Below are 24057 nucleotides of genomic sequence, written 5' to 3' on the forward strand. Positions count from 1 at the left end.
GACTGGACGCTTTCGTGCACCTCGATTAGTTCCAGATGAGTCGCAGACACCTCCAGGATAGCATGCGACAATCTGCTAGCGCATCGTCAGGGTAAGGGAAGGTGCGGTGCTGTTTGTTGTGCCTGCTCGTCGATCCCCAGACATGAGGAAGTCGCGTCCGGCGGCTCTGCTGGCGCCTGCAGGGATGGCGCGGAAAGGAAGGGTAGCGGGGCGTCGCCAACATATCGCCCCCACCGACCGCTACTCGACGTGCGCTGGCCACGAAGTCTCTACATATCGCCATTCTCATCACTTTTCATTCACTACAAATTTTTTAAGATCGAGATGTCTGCAGTGTGAAGGGCAGCGGCTACGGCTGCTAGTCTCTCCGTCAATACCCATACTATATGACGGCCTATTCAATCAACCACCAGTAGCCCACTATGGCACCGCTAAGAACACCAAAGAACAAGAAACAAACGCACAATGCATCCACGCCAGGAGATGATGACATGGGTCCAACAAGTCCGCTCGGGGAACCGCGACCTTCGCTGGTCTCGCACACCTCGGAAACCTACGAGAAGGCACAAGAAGATGAACGCGAAGTCTTGAAGGCTGTGTTCATGGACGACTATGAAGAATCAGAAGCCAAGGGAGCATGGAGCGTAAGTACAGACACCTCACCGTTGGAGTCGCCGTTTGGGTTCTACGCCCACACGGCCGAGAGACCTGCGACAATGTACCCTTTAGGATGTGTTCAAGTCTTGCATCCAAATTGTGCAAAACCAGAGTACTCATCACTGAACCTCCGCTAACTAAATGGCAGAAAACTACAGACCGCGTATTGCGCGTCAAGTTGACGTCTTTCTCTAACGAAAAGATCTCCATCACGCTTTGTGCGAAACTTACCGCTACTTACCCCAAGACCCTGCCCGAACTTTCACTGGAGGACTGTGGCAGCCTTAGGAAAAGCACGTGGGACAGGCTCTATGGCCTGCTCAAGTCTCGACCTCGTGAACTGCTAGGCGAGGTGATGATCTACGATATTGCGACGGCCATTCAAGAGATACTAGAGGACGAGATCGCTGTCCGCGAGACGGACGGTACCTACGAGAATCTGGATGCCGAGCGTGCAGTACAAGAAGCCGCTGCTGTCGAACAACTAAAGCAACAGGAGGAAGAGTTACAGAAGAAGCGTGACGAAGAGAAGGCTGAAGAGGAGCGTCTTTTGCAGCAGATGGTAGGTGACGAAATGCGCCGAAAAGACCTGTTGGCAAAGCGCAAGAAGCACCGTGTATCCGCCAATACTCCGCCTTCGTACTTCCCAAGCGCCGAGAGTAACAACTACATCTCATTCGACAGGACGATCGTTATCCAACACGAAGACACGACCATCCAATGCAGTGGCGTTGAGAATCCGCTTCCTTTGCGTTCTGGCCCTTTGACCGAACAGCTGTTGGTAAAACCGGCCGGAAGCACAGCAACGCTTACATTAGTACTAAAACGTGCTCGGGTGGGCGGCGGAAACGCTGCTGCTGGCCCACAGCTCAAAAAAGCCGTTATGGAATTCGAAGACGAGATGGAAGAGCTCAAGCGACTGCGGCAAGGAGCCATCATGGCGGTGCTGGAGTTCAAAGTAGAGCATCTACCAGATTCAGGATGGGAGATTAGCATTCTCATGGATCACGCCGACAAAGGATCTCTAGGCGAGCGGCTCGCCGACGATGGACCCCTACCAGTCGCAAGAGTTCGTTCCTGGACCATCGAGCTTCTAGAAGCACTGGACTTCTACCACCGCAACGGCATAGTCCATAAGCGCATTCATCCTCATAACATCCTGTTCAAGAGATCGCCCGGTGGTGGAATCACAGTATTGCTAGCCGACGCCAGCTTTCAAGGCTCTCTTTATCATCTGCGAAGCTTGTGTTGGGATGAACAGCCGATGAAAATTGTAAGATCATTTTACTGGATAGCGCCCGAGCTGTCTCAGGATGCGCGTCACACCCGCAAGACGGATGTATGGGATCTCGGCGTCACGTTCCTTCAGATGCTCTTCGGCCTCGATGTGCCTGAAAAGTACAATTCACCCAAAGAACTGTCCGATATTCTTGGCTGCTCCGAACCGTTACAAGAAGTTCTGCGCAAGTTCTTCAAGCCCGACCCCAAGAAACGATCCTCAGCCTTTGACCTCATCCCATGTGAGTTCTTGCGCGACGATGTAGACGTATACGACCGACCCTCCACACCCGTACGTTCGAGGAACTCTTCAACTTCATTAGGTCGGTATAGGCTGCGACGAGAGTCTTCCTCTGGTGTTGTTCCGTCATACTCACGATACGCGAATGACTGGGCCGAACAAGGTCGCTTGGGCAAGGGCGGGTACGGCGAAGTCGTAAAGGCCCGCAACAAAGTCGACGGTCGTCTTTACGCTATCAAGAAAATCAAGCAGAAGTCTGCTGCAGCGTTAAGCGAAGTTCTTTCCGAAGTCATGCTACTTTCGCGGCTAAACCACAGCTGTGTGGTACGTTATTACACCGCCTGGCCAGAGGCCGAAGCGGATGATTACTATGACTCGGCAACATCAGATGGCGACGAGTCTGACTGGGAATCGGACGTCTCTCCAGGCACGACTACGACTGATGGTGGCGCTCACGGAAGAAGCACTGGTGGTTTAGACTTCATTAGCTCCAGTGGATATCCCAAGATCGAATTTGGGTCTGACGCAGAATCGGAAGATGACGTCGGTGCAGTAATCTTTGGCTCCGACTCAGGTAAGCAGCCAATGACATGGAGCGTCATGTATACGACAAGCTGACTGTAGGCAGAAGATGAGGCAAGCATAGGGCCACTCTCGCCAGTCAAGAAACGCGCCATGTCCGACTCAACACCTGCAAAGCCCTCGAGGTCAATCTTATACATTCAAATGGAGTTTTGCGAGAAGCAGACACTCCGAGATTTGATACGTACCGGACTTTATGACGATCCAGACGAGTACTGGAGATTGTTCCGACAAATTCTCGAAGGACTCGCTCACATCCATGGCCACGGTATTATCCATCGTGACCTCAAACCTGACAACGTCTTCATCGATATGGCCAAGGTGCCTAAGATCGGCGATTTTGGACTAGCCACCAGTGGCCAATATCAGAGGCCTGATACAAAGCCCTCCAATGGTACACAGGATGGTGGCGACATGACGCGGAGTGTTGGTACTGCGCTTTATGTTGCTCCTGAGCTCAGCTCGACCGTTATTGGCGACTACAACAACAAGGTGGATATGTACTCCATGGGCATCATCTTCTTTGAGATGTGCTTTCCCCTGAGAACTGCCATGGAGCGCGACAAAGTCATCCGATCGTTACGCGAGCGGAAACACGATCTTCCGCAAGAGTTCGAGACGCCGGAAAAGTCGTTGCAGGGTACTATCATCAAGTCTCTCATCAGCCATCGCCCTTCAGAGAGGCCCGGATGTACGGAGCTTTTGAGAAGTGGCAAGGTACCCGCTCAGATGGAGGACGAGGCCGTCAAAGAAGCGCTCAAGGCCCTATCCGATCGGAACTCGCCTCACTATGCAAAGATGATGGCCGCTCTTTTCTCACAAAAGCCCGATACCCAAGCAAAGGACCATGCATGGGATCTGAGCGCGACCACTCAGAAGATCAAGGCTAATGATGTGCTTCTGCAGAATCTAGTAAGGGACAGATTGGCCATGGTCTTCCGGAGCCACGGTGCTGTTGAGATACAACGTCAAGTTCTACTACCCTGGTCCGACCATTATGCGGACACGAAGGTCGTCAAGCTTTTTGATCCTTCTGGAACCCTAGTCCAGCTACCTTACGATCTGACATTGCCGTACGCACGTAGCATCGGTCGAGGTGGAGCGTTCCTAGAGAAGACTTTTACGATCGGTCATGTCTACCGTGACGACTACACCGGAAGTGCTCCACGTAGTAACGGCGAGGCAGACTTCGATATATTGTCCTACGATACGCTTGACCTTACTTTGAAGGAGGCAGAGGTTCTCAAGGTCGTCGATGAAATCATTGATGAGTTCCCTTCATTTCGATCAACGCAGATGTGCTTCCACTTGAATCACGCCGATCTGTTAGACATGATCATGGAATTCTGCAGAATCAGTGTCCCAAAGCGCGCGGCAGTCAAGGCAGTTCTTAGTAAGCTGAACATCGGAAAGAACAACTGGCAGTTGATACGCAACGAATTACGGTCCTCCGACATTGGTATTCCATCAACATCGTTAGATGATCTAGCGCGCTTCGATTGGCGCGACACCCCAGAAAAGGCTTTTGCGAAGCTGCGGCGACTATTTGAAGGCACCAAGTACCTTGATCGGACTCACGTCGTCTTTGCACACCTAACTTCTGTCATCAATTACATGAAGTTATGGGGCGTGAAGCGCAAGGTCTACATCAGTGTACTGAGCAGCTTCAATGAGAAATTCTATTCGGGTGGCATTCTCTTCCAATGCCTGTTCGACACGAAGCAGAGGGAGGTCCTTGCTGCGGGTGGACGCTACGACAAGCTGATCGAAGAGTACCGTCCGAGAGGCTCGAGCCACGCACATCCAGCGGCTGCGTACCACGCTGTTGGTGTGAACTTGGGGTGGGACAGACTCGTCAACTCCATGAGCCGATATATCAAGAAACCTGAGAAGTCGACGTTCTTACGGAAGCACGCTGAAGAAGACACGCCATCGATCTCCTGGATGCCACGACGCTGCGACTGTCTAGTCGCTAGTTTCGATCCAAACGTTCTCCGCTCTACCGGCATCAAGATGGTAGCAGACCTCATCGCCCATGGCTATACCGCCGAACTCGCCGTCGATGCGCACTCCATCGAAGACATTCTACGTCACTATCGCGAAGACAGACATAGCTGGGTTATCGTCATCAAACACGGCGTCGCTCCTGACAAGCCGGAGCTCAAGGTCAAATCTATCGCAAAGAAAGAAGACACAGATTTGCGCAGTACCGATCTTCTCAACTACCTCCGCAACGAGCTCCGAGACCGCGAAGAACGCGAAGGAAGCGCAGCCCGCCTCATCAAGGCTCCGCCACCAACCTCAAGCAACACTTCCAACGCGTCAAAAGCGAACGTCGACGTCCTTATCGCCCAGCACCGATCCAAGAAGAGCAACAAATGGTCTATTGTCGAAGCCGCACAATCGCGATCGACAGATCTCCTTTCCGCGTTCCAATCCGCACCCATCGCTGCCATCGAGTCGAAAGAAGAGGTCATGAACTTGCTCAAGGAGACGCGTCTCAGCGACCCGGACTCGTGGCGTTACTTCATACAAAAGATGCCGCTTGCTGAGAGAAAATACCTGCAAGAGCTGCACGACTTGCTGTTGGGTTATAGAGCGAAGTGGGTAGAGAACAAGGGCGAAGGTGGAACAAATGGAGAAGGAGCTGTAGGCAAGGCTTTCGTGTACAATTTCAGGACTGGAGGGTGCTTGCTGTATGATTTGGAGAGTTGATAACATGCCGACAGGTGGCAGCCATGAAGTCAGAATCAGGATTAGCGAAACGGGCATTGCTTGGCCAGTGCCAGTGTTACTATACTATTAGGTGACTCTATTATAGAATCTTGAGCATACTGTGACGAGGAACCGCGATGTCTCCATGCCTAGGCAGATTGGGGGAAACCCAAAACCCTCTCGGCCTGCGGCTCCGCCAGCGTCTTTGCGCTAGACCTGATCCAGGCGCAACATGCATCTCGCAACCTGCTCATCGGCACGGCTGATCTCCAAGGATGTTACACGACGTAATAGGCGTGACGCTATTTCCCAAATCAGCATCGCGTGAATGCATGCATCGATAAGATATATCGGTAATGTAGGCAAACAGTAGAATTTGGTCGGACGCGCCCATGTATTGGCCCCACCATCATCGATCTTGCATGATCGCTTAAGCATAATAGCCTCTCAGGTCGTGGGCAGTCACATTTTGTAGCTCCTAGTCCCTTGGAAGTTCCAGCGTCTCGCTTGGTACCAATCGATGCCTCGTCTTCCGCAACACTTTGACTAATGACATTTATTACACGCGCCCAAACCGCGCTAGCTGACACCTACCTAGGCTCCTCAAGTTCTCATCTTGTCCACCGTTGTCTGAGCCGCTGCATGGACATTCCCATTTGCTGCAAATCCTTGGATGATGTGTCAAGCGCGACAAGACGCTTGAACAGCCTCCTAGTAACGCTGCTGAGATGTATCAAAACGTTACGGTGTGCAACGGATCAAGTCTTGCCAACAAAATACTGTTACCAGAGGCATTGCGAAAATCTGTGTGGGTAATGGCAGAACTCAGGCTGAGTAGCTCGTACCAGCCACAGTGCAGATCGCATCGGTATTCAGAAGCATGTGGCAAACCGCCATGAAGCCGTGTGCCAGAGCTGTTCGGGTCCAGTGTCCGTATCTAGGAGCAGCATTTGCCACTCAGCACTCTGCCTTCCGCAGATTTGAAGAAGATGTTTTCCCGGTTACTGCTGGCCATTATCCTCTGAGCAACATCTTCGATTTAGCCCGCAGCATGATCGAAACCAGTATGCATTTCCTCCAGAGGAGCGACCTATACTCCACTGTAAAGCCATATTCACTCCGATTTGAGCCCCCCGATGGATTTGAGCGCTCGAACATCAAGCTCGAACGCCGCGAAGACCTCAAAATTGAAGATGCTCGGCCTAATATCAACAACTTTACTCTCGAGGAACAAGGCTTCAAAATAGTAAACATGGAGTCTAAGATGAGGTATGAGCAGTTTGAGGACGATGCAAAGATTGTTCAGGTCTATCTCAGCGAAATTGCCGACACCATACGAGAGCTCCTCGGAGCAGCGCATGTGCAGATCTTCGAACACACGGTGCGCAAGCGTCACCCTGAGTTTCCTATCGCGACCGGCGAACCTTATCAATGGAATCAGCCTACCTCAATGGCGCATGTTGGTACAGCTGACGCTGCCGTCACAGTTTATTGATAGTATAGCTGATGCCAAATAGACACTACAGCAACGTGGGCTGCGGACATGGTCCGCCGGCTTAATGGCGACGAGAAGGCAGAAAAGCTCCTGAAAGGTCGGGTGCAGTGCGTGAAGTGAGTGACAACAACTCGTAAATTTCTCAATTTGTCAGCTAACGAGACCCGCAGCACATGGAAACCATTGCGAGGCCCAGTTCGCGACTGGCCCTTAGCACTCTGCGACGCACGAACCCTCGAACCCTCCACGGATTTAGAGCCCGCAGACTTGGTATATGCGGAGTACGTGGTGGAGAATCGTCAGATTTATCGTTCAGACCGTCACAAATGGTACTATCTCAGCGACCAACAACCGAATGAGATGTGGGTCTTCATGCAATCCGACTCAGATCCCGCGGGTATATCTGGTGGGCAGCTTTGAACCATCTTTTGAGCGACGGCTAACGGACAAAGGCGTCGCGCACTCGGCATTCCCCAACCCTCTTAGTTCATCCTCTGAGCCTCCAAGAGAGAGCGTTGAGGTTAGGGCTCTGGTGTACTATGCAGAGGCTGAGATTGCGCATGGAAGTCACAGCAGACGCACTTGATGTAAGCATGTGGCTTCGTGGGCCGGTGGCCCCAATCAGGTAAAATCTCTTATAACTATGAAAGTCGTTCATATCGTAAAGTGCCAGCCCATCTTTGCATGCGCAACAACAGTTCATATGCGCTGAGAGTTCATCTCTTATAGGTCATTATCATTAGTCCTGGCAATGCGGCGCGCTGCGCGGACTCGACTCCTGCTCCACCTCCCACTCTCCGTGAGGGAAGAAACTTCCAGCGTTTCCGTCGGCGACGATGATTTCTCCTTTCTTGAACCCAAGACCACGAAAGCTATCCTGTCGCTCTATGGAGGCAGGCCAGATCGACCTCCAAGGCTGAGCCCTGGTGGACTTGGGAGCGAGTGAGTTGATTGGTGTCATCTTGTTTGAAGTAAAGATTTCGTTTGTAGCGACTGCTGCCGTAATGAGCTATCTAAAGTGAGCACGCGTATTGAGAAGCATTCTTCTGATCACAACAACATACTGTTAGCCGTCTAGATTCGGTAAGTAAAAGATCGACACGGTCAAAATACAGGCGTTAAGCGATGGATTGCTCGAAGTGAAACGGTTTGGGGCAGGACCAGTGGGAGGCGGAAGCGCACAACTCCTTCGTTACGAAAATCACGTCCTTCATATCATGCTCGAAAATGGGGTAATTTCCTCAGCCTCGTGCGGGGTCAGGCTGTAAGAGGTGTGCATGCTGGCATTATCACCAGGTTTGCTTATTGCATGCATATCAAGCCACGAGTCATCTCAGGCAATCAGAACGAGCTTCCTCAGTTTGTCGTCTTATCGTCACGCGCAACATGGCAGGATGCAATGACTTGATAGGGCGAGAGGCTTTCGGATCAAGCCCTCGTGCCACAGTGGTGTCTAGGTCTGCATGTAGACGTGCGTAGAGATGGTATGAAGATCGGCACGCGTGCGGGGATCGGGTCTTAAAAGTAAATGACATGCTGACCGTTCAGAAGAGAAGCGGCATCCGGCACAAGCCTACCCTTCGCGGTCAATACTGGGAACCTTGCCCTGGCATGTGACAGTTTGCCAGGCAATCATCTCTCCTTATCACCGAACATCGTTCTTCCTGTCTGTACCCGAGAAGACCTTTTCGCATGCTTGAGAAAGCCCTCAGTCATCTCGATCAGTTCCAAGTCGGTTTCTGGGGCTCCCAGCAAAGACACTGCCATGGGCAGATACTCTTGTTGCCCAGTGATACGCGAATTGAATGGAATTTGTCCAGCTGTAAAGGTTAGCGAGAGCTTTTGGCAGTATTTGAAATGCTTGCCTGGAACCACAATCTCTGGTGCGCCCAGCGTGGGACTCAGATATAAGACGCTAATCCCTTTCGGGGTTTCGACAGGCTGATCTGGCGGTACATCCCTGTAACGCGGCTCGAGCTCCTCAATGGGCAACACTACTATGGTCCTTGTCTCATCTGGTCGAAGGATATTCCTGATGAACCAATCTTTGTATACGGCATAATGTTCCCATGCTCGATCCTTTTGCGACTCGTCAATAAGCCTCGCTATGCTCCTACTATCGTTAGCCTGGGATAAGATCTAGACAGTCTGAAGTACATACCACACCCATTTTAGAGGCATCGTGAGGAATGGATCTCTTCGGTGTTTTTTCCCATAGTCTTCTCGAAACTCATCAAAGCAATGATAGAGCTCGTAGAAGAAGCCATGTTCCTGGACCTGGATCACGATTTAGCTATTTGTTCTTGACAGTCTCACGTGCACTTACATTCTCCATATACTTCAACACGCTCCTCTCTTTGACTGGTGGGTGTTGCTCCCATGTGTCGGCAATGGAAAGTTTCTCAGGTTTGACTCCGAGATATTCGGCCATCTCGTCAACAAACTCATCGAATACACGCATCTGATCGGTGTTGCCTACTGGCAGATAGTCCAATGGATATACAATCCTCCAAGGACGGGTGGGTGTATCATGGCTCTTGATGGAAGCTCCATACCATGATTGGATGAAGTCCTTGAACGTCTGGATATCTCGACCAAAAAGGGATGGTGAGTCAAACTTGGGGCAGGTCAAGACCATACCTTCACAAGGTAATTTGCCTCCGGAAGGTCTTAGAGCGAAGCAGCCATTCCATAGAGCGGGTCGCCTTCCACTTCCAGTCGCTTGCCATCTGTTAGTGGTGATCAAGAAGGCGTCTAAACATGATAGACTTACTGTCAGTACCCAATGTGAAGTCAAGCCATTCGTAAGATACAATGGCCGCCCCACTGCCACTGCTGCTTCCTGCCGGCGATTGATAACCGTCACCCCGTGGATTGAAAGGCGCAGGGTACTCAATACATTCTGTGGGCTCTTCCTTCCATGCAAAAGAGCTTAGGTGAGTCTTTCCGACTACGATTGCTCCCAAAGAAGTCAAAAGCCGGACGGACTCGGCAGTCTCGGTCTGCGCTGGGTAGAGGTCATAATATGCTCGGTTGCAGACTGACGTGCGAAGCCCATTGAGATGGTACATGTCTTTGATGGCTATTCGAACGCCGTCGAGCGGCCGTTCCTTAGTCTTATTAAAATAGAGTCTCGAAGGAACAGCAACACCTAAAGACGTGAATGCTCTGCCTGCAAGGCCATTGCTCTCGTATCGACTGAAGAACTGGTGAGTAGAAACATAGAGTATGGGTTATAAAGACTCACTTCACATCTTCCTCAGTAGGCCAAGTCGAAACCAAAAAGGCTTTGGCGTCGTCATCATATACTCGCCATACCTGATGCATCTGCTCATGCAATGCAACGTACGGTCCCGTCGGAGGACCATCATGTGTTGTCTTCGTAGGAGCGAACTTGATCCAAGAGTTTCCCCACTCCTGAAGTTGTGCCTCCGCATCTTGTTTTAGATCAACTTGTTCCCTGAGTGCACCCGAGAACTGTATGCAGTGCAAGAAATCTAGCCTGAAGACATCGCAGTCATTGATGTATTGATGTATGCGCGATCTGAGGTATCCTGCGTCAATGATGTCGCCTGGTAGGATCTTGATGACTGTCACAAGCGCTTTTGGAAACCATTCAGCAGGCTAGTCGTCGTCAGTGACGTTGTTACGCTGTGGTTGTGGAGGGGGACAAGCTTACGTGATCGGTGGGCCTAGTGACGAAACGACTATCCCCGATGGTAAACTCTCGGTTAGACTTCCAGCTGGCAATCGCCCGGTCTGCCCATGGGACATCTGGCCTCTTCCCTGCTGTCATTCCAGCGGCGCGAGCGAAGAGGGTCGTAAATTGTGTAGTACGCAACCGCTGTTTGCGAAGACAAGCCAGACGAAACATGGCTGAGCACGGGTACCCCGCTTCGAGCGCACGCTCGTCATTTACCTGTTTGCCTGCTTTTGCCTGCGGCGTCGACGTGGCTTGCGTGCCGCAGGGCTGCAAGGTAGCACAGCGATACGCACACGTCTAGGCAACAACGACGCTGGCCACACCTGGGCAGCCTCTAATTCTTGGCGCAGCACAGCCAACCTTGGAGGTTGGGGTCCTCCACACCACCCAACCGATCGCCGACACGTTAAGCTGAGAAACGTTATGGTTCATCTTCCGATACCACCCAAACTATGCGAAACGCTAGAGATCCGGCTTTACGGTATCAAACGATGGGTGAGGGCTTCCTGCGCCATTTACTTGGGCCAGGATGCACTTCACAGGACAAATCCAAGCCTGACGCTCAGTATGTCTCCTGCAACCACTCAACTTTATGCTTATAGATACACAGCATTCTTGTGATACCTGGCATAGGCGATGCACCGGTTGAGGAATGGAGCAAAGCTCATCAAATATCGCTTGTTCACGACCTTGTGCAATCGGGCGACCCGGCCTTAAAGATTCAAGTTTCGGTACTTGAACATCGATTGACATTGGAGAACCTACATCAATGGGAGCAGCTGAGTACCCAGGCAAAAGTCTTGCTCCCTGTATTAGACGACTTTGTTCATGGTTGGAACGTTAGTCTTGCGTATCCAAGTAACATCTTGCCTGCTTAAAGATTACGCAGGCACAACAGCGGCCTCTTGTATTCTTGTGTCATAGTCTAGGTGGAATCATATTGAAGCGAGTCAGTCAGTTCAACAACCACTTATTAGTCACGCCGCTGATAGTGTATGAGTTACTTGTGCTTGCCCGCCGAAGAAGCGAAAGCTCCAAACATCTGTTCAGCTGCCTCGTAGGCATAGTCTTTCTTGGAACACCTCATCTTCGGGAAACCAACAAGTCGGAATGGGAAAACGTACCAGCCATTCTTGAGCTTCACACGTCATCATTGTCTCAGGGCCTTAGAGACGATAACCAGCTACATCGATTAGCTACGTGGTCCGAAGATTTCCAGACGCTAAATCTTTCTGTACCCGTTCGGTCAACAAGAGAACAACGAAGGAGCAAAAAGAGGAAGAAAATTTTGGGAATCGTGACGGCAAGCGAGGGCACATGCATTGTGGTAGTCAAACCCTTCCCATGGATTGGTGATCAACTAACACAGATTGCAGGGTACAGATTCATTAGCTCGCACTAGTCTGTCCAACGAGAAAGTGGTACTGGTCGATTCTGATCACAACGGGCTATGCGCACTCAACGAGAACAACGAATTCAGAAATGAGCTCATCAAGTTTTGTCACGAAACACTCCGCGCGAATCATGACAAAGCCAGTGCATCGAGTGCTATTGGTAAGACACTCTTATACGTCGACTTTTCCGCAAGAGCTCACCATTCTCAGTGGAATCTAGTACACTTGAACGGTCCACGAACTCGCGTCCCTATAATTCTCCCAGCATCGAGTCTATGGAGACCGACAAGAGCGAAACTGCCACGTAAGTCATGTTATCACAGATCGAGAAAGATACTGATGCTTGTGTCACTATAAAGCCGAGATGACAGTCATTCTGCATCAAATTCCGCTCTGGCTCGTCCACATCAGCCCGTGCGCGAGATTTCCATGCAGGGTGCGCTAGATCTTCCTTGTTACCTACTCGACGATTCTGTAGCCGTGAGGAACTTTTACGGCAGAGAGAAAGTGCTAAACGAGATCGACGGGTGGTTACTGGTGGGAGACGAGCTCGAGGTGATGCCAAAGCTCAAGACCGTGGCTTTGTCAGGAATGGGAGGCATAGGTTTGTAAGCAAACAGAGTCCGCATAACGTGGCTAATGACCATAGGCAAGACATCCATCGCGTATCAGTATGTCAAGACTCGGCAGAAAGAATTTGACGCCATCTTCTGGTTGAACGCAGACACCGCCGGGAAGCTGGCCAGCAGCTTTGGAAGAATGGCATTGAAGCTGAAATTACAAGGGCCAAAGGACGATAGGGACCGAGTGATGAGTAGAGACCTAGTCCTTCAATGGCTTGCGAATCCAGTCAAGACATACAGAAGTCAGAACGAGGCACGAACACCCAAAGCTCGTTGGCTACTGGTGTTTGACAACGTTGATGATTTCGGACTCATGGAAGACTTTTGGCCTCCGGATGGGGCTGGCTCTGTTCTCATGACGAGTAGAAAGCCGCATGCTGATAGACTGGCGCTTAACTTTGGTACAGATGGCGATGATGACTCTACTCACAACATCCCGCTCGACCCCTTCGCCGAAGAAGAAGCGCGAGAATTTCTGTACAGGCTGACAAGGCAGAAACATACTCCTGATAGCGACGAAGCAGCACTCAAACTTGCTCGCCGCATCGAAGGTTACCCGCTATTTCTCACACAACTTGCTGGCATGATGAATGATGGATCTTCTAGCTTCAGCGACCTGCTCAAGATGTACAATGAGGATGCCCACCATCACAAGTTGCATGAAGGAAGACGCGAGATCAGGAACAGTAAATACCGACCTACAACTGCCACAGTGTGGATGCTAGAGAAGCTTGATCCAGCTGCTCGCATGGTCATGAATGTATTATCTTTCTTGGACCCAGACCATATTCAGGAAGAAGTCCTGACGAAGGGTGCAGCAAAAGTCAAGGCTGGCGACTACCCAAAGACCTGGATCGACTATGTTGCGGCGCGCGACGCACTTTGGAGGCGATCACTCGTCAGAATTGAGGAGGATCGCAGCAAGCTAAAGCAAACCGAAGGCCCGGCATCCAAAGTAGCATCTGGGAAAGACATAGCATCAGGAATACAGCACAGACTCGATGAAGAGGGGCTAGATCCGCAACGTGAACCTGCCGAAGAAGTCGAAGAGCAGGCCAAACCGCAATTGAGCGTTCACCGCGTAGTTCAGGATGTGTCACGTTCTAAAATGAACGAGAGAGAACAACGTGAAGCCTTTGACGCTGCCATCAGTCTGCTCCTCACGCGCTGGAACCGGAAGGAGAGACTTTGGCACTACGATCGCAAAGACTGGCCACGAGCCGAACAATTGTATCCGCATGTGGTCAACTTACAGTACCATTACGGCAAATTTGAATCAAACGCCCAGAAGAACGTGGCAAGCATCGATTTTGTGAGACTGTTGAATTGCGCTGGATGGTAAGATACTTCCTCTCGCGTACACGGCTATTGGGTAAGACCAAGTCTGATCAACACAGGTTTGACCACGAACGAGGGAGATCTCAAGAAGCCAAGGAAATACTGGACACATCGCTTGCAGTCTGCGAGAATCATTTGGATAGCGACGAGGATCTCATGTTCGAGATTCACACCAGTCTTGGCTGTGTGGCTACTGAGATCAACGAGCCAGCCACCTGTCACAAGCACTACAAGCATCTCTTGCATATGACCGAAAAGAAGTACCCCAAGCCCCAGAGCGAAGACGAATACGACGCGTTGATGGTAGCAAATAACGAGATGGGTATCGCGGAGATGATGATAGGCAAAACTCACGAGGCCTGGACATTGTTCGAAACGGCGCGGGATCAAGCATCTCGTTTCCGCGATTTGTCGGCAATAGCGAAGTCCATATATCTCCTGGCGTCTGCCAACCTTGGCTTAGCTCAATGGACCGAAGGCGACCACGAGAAAGCTTCTGAGACCCTGTTACATGCATGGGAGTACCACAAGGAACTGGCCGACGCCGGGGAAGATACGGGTTTCGGGTAAGCGGCATGTTCTTGTTTGATAGGCAATGCTAATTGAAGAAGACCTGGCAGGATTGCTCATGCTATAGGCAATGTCAGAGACAGCCAGTATTACGAAGATACCAGCAATGAGAAAGAAAACCAAGCGCTGGGATGGTACAAAAGCGCATATGAACACTACGAGAAAACGATTGGCAAGTATCACCACCGATCAGCGGATGTTTGCCACAGTCTTGCCAGACAGTACATCAAGCTTAAAGACTTTGATCAAGCACGGTGCGTAGCCATAACAACTATGCGCATATGTACTAAGTCTGAAATAGCGACCGCATTGACGACGCTCTGAAAGTCTTCCGATCCCGGTCTTACTACAAACCGGAATTCGCACGGACCACGAACCTGGAGAGCATCCTACTGCGAAGTCAGGGTAAGCCCGAAGAGGCTGACAAGATCTACGAAGAGGCCAAGAGACTATATGGCAAGCATATGGAAGAGGCGAGGAAAGCGAAGTTCAAGAGCAAGTTGCCGAAAGAGGCGGACTTTGACAAAAACGTAGCATTCTGGTCTCGGTAGATACACAAATACGCGGGTCTTTGTTGTGAAGGCGGATCTTCATCGTTGTCTTTTAATCCACTTATACCATTTCTTCGAAGACCTCTTCTTTGCAGACTCTGTACTCGCCTTCCGCTTCAGATATAGCAGCGAAATCAACAGGACCGGAGCACTGACTGCGGCCCAAATCCAAAGGCTCAAATCGCCCTGCCCAAAGGCTGAGAAGTTCATCCCAAAGAAGGTGCATACAAATGAAAGCGGCACGTAGAGCAGAGTTATTACTGTCGTCAAGCGTGTCAGCTTTTCAATGCCTTCTGATTGCAAGTTCGACCTTTTCGCCTCTAGCAAGGACGCGTTTTCAGTAACCATGCTCATAGCTCTCTCGCATAGCTGAATTAGTTGTACAACCTGCGTCTGGAGATGCTGGAAATCACGTAAGAGTGTATCCCGTGCTGTTGTGGCTTCGTTTGGAGCATGGTCATCGAAGGGGAGGAACCAGACCGGGTCGTCCGCTGTTTTAAGGAATGAAACGGTATTGCTAATACGATCAGAGTGGGCGTCGAGAATGGCACGATCGTGTTGTAGGTTGATACGTTCGGGGAGCGCGTCTGATATCGAGGCTTTCTTTTGTAGGTCCTCTCCCGCAATACTCTTTATGCGCCTATCGAGAATGGTCCTCATCATGTTCAGAAATTGGCTCTCGGCAGCCGCAGCGTACGCATACACTTCGCTAATAGCGTAGAAAGGATCCAGCCCCATAATTCTGGGATCTAGAGTCATACCGTACACCGTGTGAAGATTATTGAAAACCTGGGTCGACTTGAATCTCACTTTGGAAGAAATACCGAACGAATATGCTGACCGGTCGTGCCTTCTAGGTCGGATGAAGACAGTGGGACATATTTCGGGAACGACATTAGGCTTTTGAAATGCTTTCTCGAATAGGGATGGAAGATCAGGGTCTCCGTCGTCACCGCCAGCATCAGTCCAGACGAGTACTTTACTTTGTCAGCACCCAACATGTGCAATAGATGGACGAACCTTACCTGTCCAGATATCATTCCTTAGAAGCAAGCAGATGGAAACCTCCTGCAATAAAGTGAACCGCTCGAGGTCATGCAGATACACACTCCGGATGATAGGCCGCCCAACAGGGTGGTTTTGAGCATTGCTTAGAACTTGCTGTCTGAGGCTCTCGGCAAGTAGCAATCGGGCGCTGGGCATATCCTCGAGCAAACTTCCTATACCCTCAAGATAGCCGACAGTTGGTATCTTGAGCTTGAGGATGTGGCGAGAGCTAGAAGGTAGTGAAGGTTCGGCATATACATCAGCATGCACAGAGGGTCTGATTGAACTCAAATGCTGCTGGAAAAAGTGCATGTCGACGTCGTACTTGTATCCAATGGCGTTGAGCCAACCAGGGGAAGGGTGACCGTTGATGAAGAGCAATTCGTGGTCTCTGGAGTCTTTTGGGACCTTTCGAACCGGATCGAAATCCTTTGACCTGGACTGCGGAGAGAGCTTAAGAGCGCCAGTTTCCGGAATCAAGTACGACCAGGCGAAGGGTGCGTCTTCCGTATAAGGTCCGCGAGGCCATTGGGATGACGATTCTGACAGGTACTCAAGGAAGTCTTCCAGATGCGGTGCACTGAACAAGGGATCTTCATGGGCGATCGCAAGGTTCTCTTTACAGAGGGATACATATGGAGGCTCTAAGATCACGTAAGCAAAGAGGCAGGTATATGTAAAGCTGCAACTACTTACCATCATGAACCTTCGCCGGAGAACCTGGCATGCTGGTGATACCGTAGGATACGATGTGAACGACAGCTTTGGGTCTTTGAACATTGAGATGCCAGACACATACCGTGCAAGGCTGCGGAATAAATCAGAACGATGTGAAATCACAAGTGCGTCTTTTGATGCAGTGCCATGGGGCTTGGCCTGCAGCCGCCTTCAGCTGAATGCGTAAATCAAGCAGTGCAGGCAAGCCTCATCTCGGTAGCGCGACTTGTAGCGGCAGGCAAACTCGCGACAGCCCCGGAGTCTTGAGTGGGGAGGCCTAGATCTACGCCTACAGGACTCCTGTCGAACCACCATACATTGCGCAATGTTCAGAACGCCGCCAATACAATTACGCTGGATACGATTCATCGATCTTGGTACTACCAAGAAACATTATACCGACAGGGCGCTCTGTAGGTGTGTAAGCGTGCTGTCCTGTTGAGGCTGCACGCTCCCCAAGGCAGGAGGACAACGGCAAAAGTTCTGACTGCATGGATGATTTGTGGAACTTGACCAACAAGCATCTCACGAACGGAACTCGCATCAAAATATGATGCGCTTTGGAGGTGCGGTCGGTGCAGCACACAAGGCTGCCGCTTAATAACGCCCGAGAGGAGGCTCAAGGTACGTCAGGTGGCTTCTCATGCGCGACAGGCATCGCGGATGTACTGCCAAGAGCACGAAGCTTCCGATTGCCAACGCAACAGCCCAGAAGCCAGTGCCAATCAAGTGTATTGATTCCTGGAAGTTCCATCCCAAGGACATGCGTGTGGCTTCATCGGGAATCGTGGCTGACGTCGGTGAAAGCGTGGGCGTGGAGGAAGGAAGGCGGACGCGTCGTAGCAGCGCGGACTCTCGTCGTTCATACCATGGCACTGTATTGCGCGTTAGCAATAATTGTGCACTGCGCTGATAACGCGTAGATATACCGTTTGCGCCCTCCGCTGTGTGGGCTTCCTGCTCGATAGTTTAGGCTCATGGCCACGACATCAGCAGCCGTAATTTTAAGAGAACGCGACGAAAGCGTATATTACAAAGCCACGATGTTATAAATTAGGTGCCTTCGAAAACGCTTGTAAGGTGATATCATGGAAGACGCGCAACACCCCTAGCGCCGCCCCAGAATCATGACCTCGGAAGCCGCAGAGCCCGGGCATGGTGTGGGCCAGTCCAAATTGCGCTTAGCCCACACCCAGCGCGCCCTGACCTCCAGGGCTCGGGCGGAACTCCTGAAGGCCAACATGATGGCAGCCACCCAGCCACCCAGCCTTCCACACATGACGCACATGACGCCATATTCATCATCATCGTCACCGCTCTCATCTCATACAGCGAACCTCGACCTCGCTCTCAGCCTGGCACTATAAACCTAGATCAGATACCTCCACCCTCGCAGCAGCATCACAAGGGCTAATAGAACCGCCCACGCAACTTCCCCTACTAGAACAGTAACTAGGCGGCGCCGCAGGCTCAGCAGGTAGTTACTCGCCCTCCAACTACGCCTTCGACCCAGACACGTACAAAGCTCAAAGCTTTCCAACGGGTGGCTGGCCATCTTGCGGGAATGGTGCCTAGAGTACTGCGGCCAGACCGGTCACCAAAAGCGCGAGTACCCCTCTAGTGGCGCTGGAGAAGGAAGTGAGATCGACGTGTCCTTCATGATTACGGTCAAACTGACCACCAGAAGCGTGACTGCCCACCCGACGGGGCGGAGGTGAAGCTCTTCGCCAGCTCCAACGTAAAACTTGTAGCAGAGTTTACGAAGTACACTCACACGGACACCATGGCACACTTGTATGATATCGTCCTATATCCGCGGTATCGCGGTCTGCAATGGGATTCCACAGCAGATCAGTCTTCGCTAATGCATCGTGTGCATGCCAGTTCGGTATCAGGAAATGCATGGTAGTTAAGAGTTTAGGAAACCCCCTTGGGACCTGCCAGGCCAGACAAAGCCTTCTCAAAGCCTCATTTCTCAAATTCGCTTGTTCTTGATCGTCTGACGGTGAACGGTGATAATGCAGTTGATAGTCACGTGAGTCTTGTTGTGAGTCTGTGCGTTCTACCACTACAGATATATCTGTTTGGAGCTCGCGTTGCAAAATTTTCCCAACAACAACACATCGCATTCCATCACACAATGGAGCGCAAAAACGATGAGAAAGAGCAGGCGAGGCAGCTGAAGGAGCTGCAGGACAAGATGGCGGAGATGCAGGAGAAGATCGCGGAGATGCATGCGGCGGAAATGGAGCGTGTGCGCAAGGCGAAGGTTGCGGATGAGATTGCGCGAGTGCGCGCAGAGGAAGAGAAGGTGCGCGCAGATCGAAAGAAAGAGGAGAGGGTAAGAATTGTCTATGCTGATGAAGCGCTCTGCTAACGTTTTTGCAGCGGCAAATGCGTGCGGAGAAGAAGGCTGCGGACGCAGCGTATGAGGCTGATCTGGCGGCTGTTCTAGCGAACGCGGAAAAGCTACTTGCTGCCAATCAAGAGAAGTGGAGGCAGCAAGAGCTCGTGCTAGAGGAGGAGAGGCGTGCGATAGAGGTGAGCGATCGTGAGATGGAGGAGCGGGCTCGCCGGCGAAAGCAGCTCCTGAAGGAGAACGAGGAGAGGAGGGTGGCGGGTGAGGAGGAAGCCATCTTGTCACGGAAGGTCGGCGAGATGATGGCTGCCCTCGATGGTGTTGCCAATTTTCTTGGTAAGTGGTACATCGTTTGGTATTTTACATTGCTAATCAACTTAGGGTTTGTGTGTGATACCTATCGGCCCCTCGCCTTGCCAGACGTCTCCGCCGCCGACAAGGCTGCCGCTGAGAAGGCCGCCGCCGAGCAGCTCAACCCCCATGGGCGCTCCGGTGGCTTCGCCTCACGTGGTAGTCGTCGTGGTGGTCGTGGTGGTCTTGATGGTCGTGGTCGTCTTAGTGGTCGTGGTGGTCGTGTTGAACCTTATGCTCGGCCGGACAATTCGTCTCAGTATGCCCGGGACTTTGTGAGCGAAGTCAAGACAGATGACGTGCCTGCCGCGGAGAAGGCAGCAGAGGATCGTAAGAAGGCAAAAGCGTGGCAGACTGCATCTGAAGCAGCTGCTGAAGCCTCTTCGCCGACACCTGCCCCCGCTGCTCCCGCCACTTCTCAGGCCGCACCCACACTTGCCGCCACTTCCGGTACCCTCGATAGCATCAAGCTCAGCGAGGCAGACCAGCGGGCGGCGTTGGAAGACGACTGAGTGTGGAAAACACGGACGACCAGGATATCGGGGCGTGACCCCGATATGCATTGCCACGGAGAGGAACTTTCGGTCGTTTGATAGAAGTTCCATGGTCAGAAGACAGCAGTATTCGGTGCTTTGCCCGATACTTGCTATACACCCTTTGCACATCGGATGCCATTCCGATGTAGCATATATGGGAAGGTAAGCCAATTTGCTGCAGCGTCAGGTCTCCTTGACGCTACCAGGTAAGGCAGCGGGTATCGGGGCTCTCCTCGATATCCGTATTCTTTCTTTGGTTCTAGGGTGCCCCTAGAACCGTCATTCTTCTTCTCACAGGTAAGAGGTCATGGTCATTTCCAACAGTCACTTCGAGTATGTTTGTTTTATAATAGTTTAAATGTGAATTCTCTACCATCATCGCACATCCGTCGTCCGGGCGTGGTGGGTCCATTCCTAATTGCGTCTAGACCAAATACGCAGCTCTCGCATCTGGAGGCAGGCAAGATGATGCCAGCCACTTAGCCTTCCACATGACACCACCTCCATCGTCATCGTCGCCGCTCGCATCTCAAACAGCGAACTTCGACCTCGCTCTCAGCCTCGCACCATAAACCCAAATCAGATACATACCGATCTACCTCAAGTTAGCGCACAATCACAGAGTTGCTCGCTCTCATCAACTCACAATACCCATGACACTCAAGCCGCCCAGGAGACTAATTCCCTTTCCTATGCCCAATTTGAGATACATGGGGCGGGAGAAGAGTACGGATCCGAAAGCGAAGGCGGAGCGACAGAAGTCGTTGCCCGCAAATAGAGACGCGGCGTATTGCGGGTAAGACATGGGCACGTAGGCTGCAGAAACGTTAGCGATATGAACAGTAACCACAGTAGAAATATAGGCGATAACTTACAAAAGACAGCTTGGAAGATGATGTACACGCTAGTCGAATATATAGCGATACCGATAGTCGAAACAATCCAATGTACAGATTGACGAGCCGTCCAGCCTACACATCTCGCCATTAGTACCCAATGTCTCAAGTCCAGTCGTGCAATCAGACTCACCAAAGATGAACAATCCAATCGGTACCCCAAAGCTCGCGAAAATCGCTGGCACGAGTCTATGCTCTTGGGGTCTCAGTCCTTGCTTGAGGATATCCGGTATGAGGTAGAACCTCAGATAGGAGAAGTAGATTGTCATAGCAGCAACGCACCCCACGATGATGACCAGAAACACAATGGTCATCTCGCCGACGCTGAATCCATATATCTCCAAGTACACTAAGGGAAAGACCTCGAAGAAGGAGTAGTAGATGCCGTAGGTCAGCGCGGAGTAGACGTTGATGAAGAAGAGAGCAGGGTCTTTGACGCAGATTTCCAAAGGCTTGATGAGAGTATCAAGAAGTTCTGCGGAAAACTTGGTGCCTTTGCGATCGATCTCGGTTTGCGTGTGGATATTCGGATTGCCAGTCAGTGTACGCAGACGGGCAGAGCGGTGGAGAAGGATGGTGGTAGGCTGTGTTTCTGGGAGGAAGAAGAAAAAGAGGAGGAAGACCGGGGCGGCCATCCAGAGGAGTTCCCATTGAGACCTAAACACATACGACTAATCAGCATCGACGAAGGAAGAAGGCTAGGTTGATAGAGCAAGAAGACGTACCATCGCCAGTTCTCCGCATAGACGGAAAAGCCAGATAAGAGAGGTCCTAGAGCTGGTCCAGCGAACGCGGCTGCTGTCCAGAAAGCTAGGCCGTACGGTATATGGAGCAGAGAGTACAGATCCTGCATCGTAGCTCCGCCGTTCGCTAGGCAGGGGCTTCCGAAGAAGCCGAGTAGAAAGCGAAGGAATAGGAAGCCGCCGAGATTGTCTACCAGAGCGGTAGGCAAAGTGAGGATGGTGAAGAGCGCGAAAGTCGTGATGTACGGTATGTTTCTGCCGAGTTGCGGTACTGTGGTGGGCTGTCAGCAAGGCCTACGTCCGCGATAACTTCCTCACACGGGACGAGCATCCGATGAAGAAGGACAGGAGAGGATATCACATACCCTCACTCAACGGCGCGAACAACAACGGACCAATTCCATATCCTACACACCGTCAGCGATCCATCTCATTCCATCATCTCTCTCATAGCAGGCCAGCAACATACCTAGCACATAAAGCGCCAATCCCAAGCTCGCCTTAAAAGCCCCCACCCCAAACTCACTCATAACCAGCAGCGTACTACTGACGTATATCGAACTGCCAGCGTACACAATAAACGTATACAGACAGATCAAGAACGCCGTCCATGCCTTCTTGCCCTGCGACCAGTTCTGCGGGTTCGCAGGGTCGGTCGTGGTGTACCATTCGGCTAGTAAGAGGCCGTCGGCTGTCTTGACGGGGGCGATGGCGTGGCTGTTCGATTGGGTGGTGTGGAGGGCTAGGTCGGCTTCGAGGCGTGAGGGGCTAAAGGGGAGAGTGTGCGACGGGAGGGGTGCTGTTGATAGTGAGTTGCGATGGGAGGCGTTATCTACTTCTGCGGTCCTGGAGGGAACTTTTTCGAGGTCGACCTGAGGGGTCTCTGTGGTAGCTTGGGCTAGGTTGGGTTGGCTGATGCCATCTGCAGAGTTGTCGGTGTGGGGTTCATCTTGCGAGGACGAGGCGCCGGCATCCTTCTCGATGTACGCAGATGGGATTTCGAACCCAGGTATCTCTTCTGGATACTTGAAGAAGCGGCTGCGTGTTGCGTAACGGACGAGTTGGCCAAAAGGCGCATCGCGAACTATTTCCCCGATAATCTCCATGGTTTCCAGGTGGGCGAACGAGATCTCACAGAATCGATAATATCAGGAAGGCTACTCGAGCGCTTCCAATATAATGCCCCCTTTATACCTCCACATGTTACCACCTATTCTAATCACCAAAGCACCCCCACAAGCGGCTCTGCTGTCCTCCTCCCATCCAGCCAACGCACCGGAAAGCCATCTCCTCCCCAACGACAAATCACCACTACAGTAAGCAAAAGCCATTACACACCACCGAGCAAATACTCATACACCAGATCGCGTTGCATGACGAAAGGCTGATGCGACGCCGGACAAGGCAAGTAAGACCCGAAAGCGGCGGCTTGACAGCCACGTGATTGGTACTTGAAGAAAGCCACAAAGCCCAACGGCGTAATTTGCACTTTTTGCTGACCGATCAGAATATTGTTGATAGATTGCAGTAGCAGTACTGGCTGATAGTAATTTTTCAGCCTTTGCTCCTGTTTACTGATCGGTGGTCGTCGACGTGGTGGTGCGTTTTGTCAGATCCGCCAAGATCCGATACTTCTTCATCTCACATGTGGCTGACATGTACATGCTGACGAGCACCGCTTACTTAAGTCCCCTCATGCATTGGAAAACTGAACATCCTGGAGCCTACGTTGACCTGGGACCGCCTACTTTATATGTTTTTATCTTGATGTAGGCTCCAGGGTGTTTGGTTTTTCCCTAGGCTGAGGTGAAGTGTTCACTCTTCTGGATGGAGCGAAACGGATCTCCGCTCGACAATGGCACCTCATACAAGAAAAAACCTGAACAGGTCTGCAGACTACATCGATCCAAAAACTTGCAAAGTAGGTGACCTAACGTCAACGTAGACTCTAGGGTGTTCAGTTTCTCCCCAGGTTAGCGTGATAGCGACCAATTCACCAATGTTCGCTGATCAGTGGTACACGTCAACTGAGAAAAAGCTGGACAGGCGTGCAGCCTACATCAACACAAAAACCTTTAAAATAGGTAACCTGCCGTTGATGTAGGCTCTACACCTGTTCAGCTTTTTTCTTGTATAAAGTGAGTACGTCAATGTGTCGATTATAATTATATGCACACTAAGAGCAGGTGACCACCCATAGGCCCTGTCTGGTATACGCCGACAATGAAACAGAAGGAAATAATGCCTCGCTCATGCAAAAC

The 24057-nt window shown here is 51.4% G+C and overlaps 7 protein-coding genes across 7 annotated transcripts; 4 read left to right on the forward strand and 3 right to left on the reverse strand.

Annotated features, from left to right (window-relative positions):
- Positions 1-422: 422 nt before the first annotated feature.
- J4E87_005300 (uncharacterized protein) lies at positions 423-5473 on the forward strand (the record flags this gene model as incomplete). Its single annotated transcript, XM_049376913.1, has 3 exons — positions 423-644; positions 806-2750; positions 2805-5473. The coding sequence occupies 3 exons, from the start codon at positions 423-425 to the stop codon at positions 5471-5473; spliced, it is 4836 nt and encodes a 1611-aa protein (XP_049233138.1).
- Positions 5474-6368: 895 nt separating this feature from the next.
- J4E87_005301 (uncharacterized protein) lies at positions 6369-7088 on the forward strand (the record flags this gene model as incomplete). The annotated part of the gene is made up of 2 exons (XM_049376914.1): positions 6369-6864; positions 6991-7088. The coding sequence occupies 2 exons, from the start codon at positions 6369-6371 to the stop codon at positions 7086-7088; spliced, it is 594 nt and encodes a 197-aa protein (XP_049233139.1).
- Positions 7089-8600: 1512 nt separating this feature from the next.
- On the reverse strand, positions 8601-9138 carry J4E87_005302 (uncharacterized protein; the record flags this gene model as incomplete). Its single annotated transcript, XM_049376915.1, has 2 exons — positions 8601-9073; positions 9135-9138. The coding sequence occupies 2 exons, from the start codon at positions 9136-9138 to the stop codon at positions 8601-8603; spliced, it is 477 nt and encodes a 158-aa protein (XP_049233140.1).
- Positions 9139-12195: 3057 nt separating this feature from the next.
- Positions 12196-15147, forward strand: J4E87_005303 (uncharacterized protein; the record flags this gene model as incomplete). The annotated part of the gene is made up of 6 exons (XM_049376916.1): positions 12196-12225; positions 12276-12369; positions 12715-14026; positions 14086-14592; positions 14701-14850; positions 14898-15147. 6 exons carry the CDS (start codon positions 12196-12198, stop codon positions 15145-15147), a joined length of 2343 nt encoding a protein of 780 aa, XP_049233141.1.
- A 61-nt stretch (positions 15148-15208) lies between these two features.
- Positions 15209-16921, reverse strand: J4E87_005304 (uncharacterized protein; the record flags this gene model as incomplete). Its single annotated transcript, XM_049376917.1, has 4 exons — positions 15209-15333; positions 15561-15896; positions 16173-16838; positions 16891-16921. 4 exons carry the CDS (start codon positions 16919-16921, stop codon positions 15209-15211), a joined length of 1158 nt encoding a protein of 385 aa, XP_049233142.1.
- Positions 16922-19051: 2130 nt separating this feature from the next.
- On the forward strand, positions 19052-20133 carry J4E87_005305 (uncharacterized protein; the record flags this gene model as incomplete). The annotated part of the gene is made up of 3 exons (XM_049376918.1): positions 19052-19252; positions 19300-19606; positions 19691-20133. 3 exons carry the CDS (start codon positions 19052-19054, stop codon positions 20131-20133), a joined length of 951 nt encoding a protein of 316 aa, XP_049233143.1.
- A 661-nt stretch (positions 20134-20794) lies between these two features.
- J4E87_005306 (uncharacterized protein) lies at positions 20795-22902 on the reverse strand (the record flags this gene model as incomplete). The annotated part of the gene is made up of 4 exons (XM_049376919.1): positions 20795-20973; positions 21187-21710; positions 21779-22067; positions 22323-22902. 4 exons carry the CDS (start codon positions 22900-22902, stop codon positions 20795-20797), a joined length of 1572 nt encoding a protein of 523 aa, XP_049233144.1.
- Positions 22903-24057: the final 1155 nt, after the last annotated feature.

The sequence above is a fragment of the Alternaria ethzedia genome (assembly GCF_023757985.1).
Source record: "Alternaria ethzedia strain BMP 0044 chromosome Unknown scaffold_11, whole genome shotgun sequence".
NCBI lineage: Eukaryota > Fungi > Ascomycota > Dothideomycetes > Pleosporales > Pleosporaceae > Alternaria > Alternaria ethzedia.